The 3,450-nt window shown below is 69.4% G+C and overlaps 2 protein-coding genes across 2 annotated transcripts; both read left to right on the plus strand.

The window, feature by feature from the left end:
* The first annotated feature begins 139 nt into the window (after positions 1-139).
* Positions 140-1,434, plus strand: GJB1 (gap junction protein beta 1). The gene is made up of 2 exons (XM_026066210.1): positions 140-256; positions 576-1,434. The coding sequence occupies exon 2, from the start codon at positions 588-590 to the stop codon at positions 1,425-1,427; it is 840 nt and encodes a 279-aa protein (XP_025921995.1). The 5' UTR covers positions 140-256; positions 576-587; the 3' UTR covers positions 1,428-1,434.
* A 374-nt stretch (positions 1,435-1,808) lies between these two features.
* Positions 1,809-2,549, plus strand: LOC112966287 (gap junction alpha-3 protein-like). The gene has a single exon (XM_026066267.1). The coding sequence runs from the start codon at positions 1,809-1,811 to the stop codon at positions 2,547-2,549; it is 741 nt and encodes a 246-aa protein (XP_025922052.1).
* Positions 2,550-3,450: the final 901 nt, after the last annotated feature.

Below are 3,450 nucleotides of genomic sequence, written 5' to 3' on the forward strand. Positions count from 1 at the left end.
GAAGGCAGCACACAGGCACTTTGTTTGGCCGGGGTGGGCGGAAGTCGGGGCGTTGGATCTGAATGCTAAAGCGTGTTGTTCAGGGGCCCATAAAGGCCCCTTTGTATGCAAATAGTTTATAAAGCAGCATATGACTTCCAGTGCAGGGCAGCGGCGGACAGAGACGAGGGCAGGCGGAGCAGCGCTCTGCTGCCGGAGACATGAGACCTTAGAGGGGCCGTTGCGGGCAGCTCCCGGCACCCGTCCTCGCCGGCAGGTAGGTGCCGCCTGGGGGGGCAGTCGGCCCCGGAGGGGGCGTGGGGCGGCGCTGGGCGCGCGGAGACCGGGGCGGCTGCGGGGTTCCTCCCCGGTCCGCTGCTCCCTGCCGGACAGCGCGGTGCCAGGTGCAGGTTGGGCCCCAGCGGGTGCTTCACCCTCTTCCCTGCAGCGTCCGCAGGCTCCGGGCACCTCTTGGGGTCCCTCCTGCCCGTGGTTGTCCCACGGGCTGCAGACGGCTTGCGGTCAGCTCTCCCGGGCCACGGCGGCTCTCTGCGCCGGGGGTCTCTAACGCCGCCTCTCGCTGCTCGCTCCCGCAGACGTGAGGCACCATGAACTGGGCCGGCCTCTACACGGTCCTGAGCGGCGTGAACCGCCACTCCACCGCCATCGGCCGCATCTGGCTCTCCGTCATCTTCATCTTCCGGATAATGGTGCTGGTGGTGGCGGCCGAGAGCGTCTGGGGGGACGAGAAGTCGGCCTTCACCTGCAACACGCAGCAGCCCGGCTGCAACAGCGTCTGTTACGACCACTTCTTCCCCATCTCGCACATCCGGCTGTGGGCCCTGCAGCTCATCCTGGTCACCACGCCGGCCCTGCTCGTGGCCATGCACGTGGCCTACCAGCAGCACCAGGAGAAGAAGCTGCTGGTGCTGACGGGGCACGGCGACGCCAAGCACCTGGAGGAGGTGAAGAAGCACAAGATGCGCATCGCGGGCTCGCTGTGGTGGACGTACGTGTGCAGCGTGGTGTTCAGGCTGCTCTTCGAGGCCGTCTTCATGTACCTCTTCTACATGATCTACCCGGGCTACCAGATGGTGCGGCTGGTCAAGTGCGAGGCCTACCCTTGCCCCAACACGGTCGACTGCTTCGTGTCGCGACCCACCGAGAAGACCATCTTCACCGTCTTCATGCTGGTCACCTCCGGCATCTGCATCGTGCTCAACATGGCAGAGCTGGTGTACCTGGTGGTGCGGGCGTGCGCCCGCCGCGGCCAGCCGGACTCCAACCCGCCGTCGGGGAAGAGCTCCTTCTACGGCCACAAGCTCTCCTCCGAGTACAAGCAGAACGAGATCAACCAGCTGCTGACGGAGCAGGACGGCTCCCTCAAGGACATGCTGCGCCGCAACCCCGGGCTGCAGGAGAAGGGCGACCGCTGCTCGGCTTGCTAGAGCCGCCGCCGCCGCTAAAGCTGCCTCCCCCGGCGCTGCCTCCCTCCTTTCTCCTCGCCGTCGGGGACCGGCGGGGTCGGTGGTGGCACCGAGCGGCGGCCGAGGGCTCGCGCTGCCCCCGCCGCCTCCCCCGGCGCCGTCCCCTGCAGCCCCAAGTATATTTAGAAAAAGCGCCCAGACCAAAAATAGAAGGGAAAAAGGTTTTTCCCAGCGGCCGCGTCATCCGCTGCTCGCCAAGCGAGCCAATGGGACCCGCGGCYGGCGCGCTCCCAACTAACCSCTCGCCCGCTGCCGGAYGGACAGACRGACGGACGGAGCTGTCGGCGCGGCCGGGGAGCACCGGGGCTTCGGCGGGCGTCTTCGGGGCTTCGCCGCGGCGCCATGGGGGACTGGAGCCTGCTGGGGCGGCTGCTGGAGGGCGCGCAGGAGCACTCGACGGCGGTGGGGCAGGTGTGGCTGTCCGTCCTCTTCGTCTTCCGCATCCTGGTGCTGGGGGCGGCCGCCGAGCGCGCCTGGGGCGRCGAGCCGGCCGGCTTCGCCTGCGACACGCAGCAGCCCGGCTGCCAGAGCGCCTGCTACGACAGCGCCTTCCCCATCTCCCACCTCCGCTTCTGGGTGCTGCAGATCATCTTCGTCTCCACGCCCAGCCTGGTCTACCTGGGCCACGTCCTGCACCTGCTGCGCCGGGAGGAGAAGGTCCAGCAGCGCGCGGCGGCGGCGGCGGCACGGGCCGGCGGAGGGACCCCGCGGCGGCGGCGGCAGCGGTGCCCCGGCCGGGACGTGCGTGGCCGAGGCCGCATGCGGGGCGCCGTCCTGAGGACCTACGTGTGCAGCGTGGTCTCCAAGGCGCTGCTGGAGGTGGGCTTCATGGCGGGCCAGTGCGCCCTGTACGGCTTCGAGCTGGAGCCCCTCTACGCCTGCCGCCGCTGGCCCTGCCCCAACGCCGTCAACTGCTACGTCTCCCGGCCCACCGAGAAGACCGTCTTCCTCCTCTTCATGCTGGCGGTGGCCTGCGTCTCCCTGCTGCTCAACCTCGCCGAGATCTACCACCTGGCCACCACCAAGCGCCGGCCGGGCGCTCGGCCCCGCGGGAAGCGGCGCCCGGGGGTCCTGGCGGTGTGAGCGCGGCCGAGGGACGGGGCTGGGACCCCCCGGCGTGCGCGGGGCCGCGGCGGCTCCGAGCGCGCCCGGGGGTGACGGGGCGGGAGCGCGGCCCGGCTGGGAGTTAATAAACGCCCGCGGCACCTCGCTGGCCTCCTGCTCGGCGCGCGGCACGGCCCCCCCGGCGCTGCCACCTCGCCGGCTTCAGCGGGGTCCCAAAGGCTCCCTCCAAGGATCTTGCAATATCTCCTGGCTGCCTGGCACCTGCTCCCGGGGCCGCCGGGGTGGCTGCCGGCGGGGGGAGGACAGGGCCACCAGTGCATGGGGAGGGGGACGGGCACTAGGAAGCGGCACGCTGCAGCGGGGTGGAGGGGGTGGGCAGCACCTCGTGCACGGGGGCCGGTGGCGCACGGGGGGAGGGCAGCGCATGCAGGGTGAGCGGCACAGTGCGGGCTGCGCAGGCAAGTGCACGGGGACAGGGTGCATGGGGACAGGGTGCATAGGAAGGAGGTGCACGGGGACAGGGTGCACAGGGACAGRGTGCACGGGGATGGACACACAAGGGCAGGGTGCACAGGGACAGAGTGTACAAGGGGATGGACATACAAGGTCAGGGTGCACAGGAAGGAGGTGCATGGGGACAGGGTGCACAGGGACAGGGTGCACAGGAAGGAGGTGCACGGGGACAGGGTGCACGGGGATGGACACACAAGGTCAGGGTGCACAGGAACAGGGTGCACGGGGACGGACATACAAGGTCAGGGTGCACAGGAATGAGGTGCACGGGGACAGGGTGCATGGGGATGGACACGCAAGGTCAGGGTGCACAGGGACAGGGTGCAGAGGGACAGAGTACAAGGGGATGGACATACAAGGTCAGGGTGCACAGGAAGGAGGTGCACGGGGACAGGGTGCAAGGGGA

This window comes from Apteryx rowi, unplaced genomic scaffold (genome assembly GCF_003343035.1).
Source record: "Apteryx rowi isolate R43461 unplaced genomic scaffold, aptRow1 scaffold_24, whole genome shotgun sequence".
Taxonomy (NCBI): Eukaryota; Metazoa; Chordata; class Aves; order Apterygiformes; family Apterygidae; genus Apteryx; species Apteryx rowi.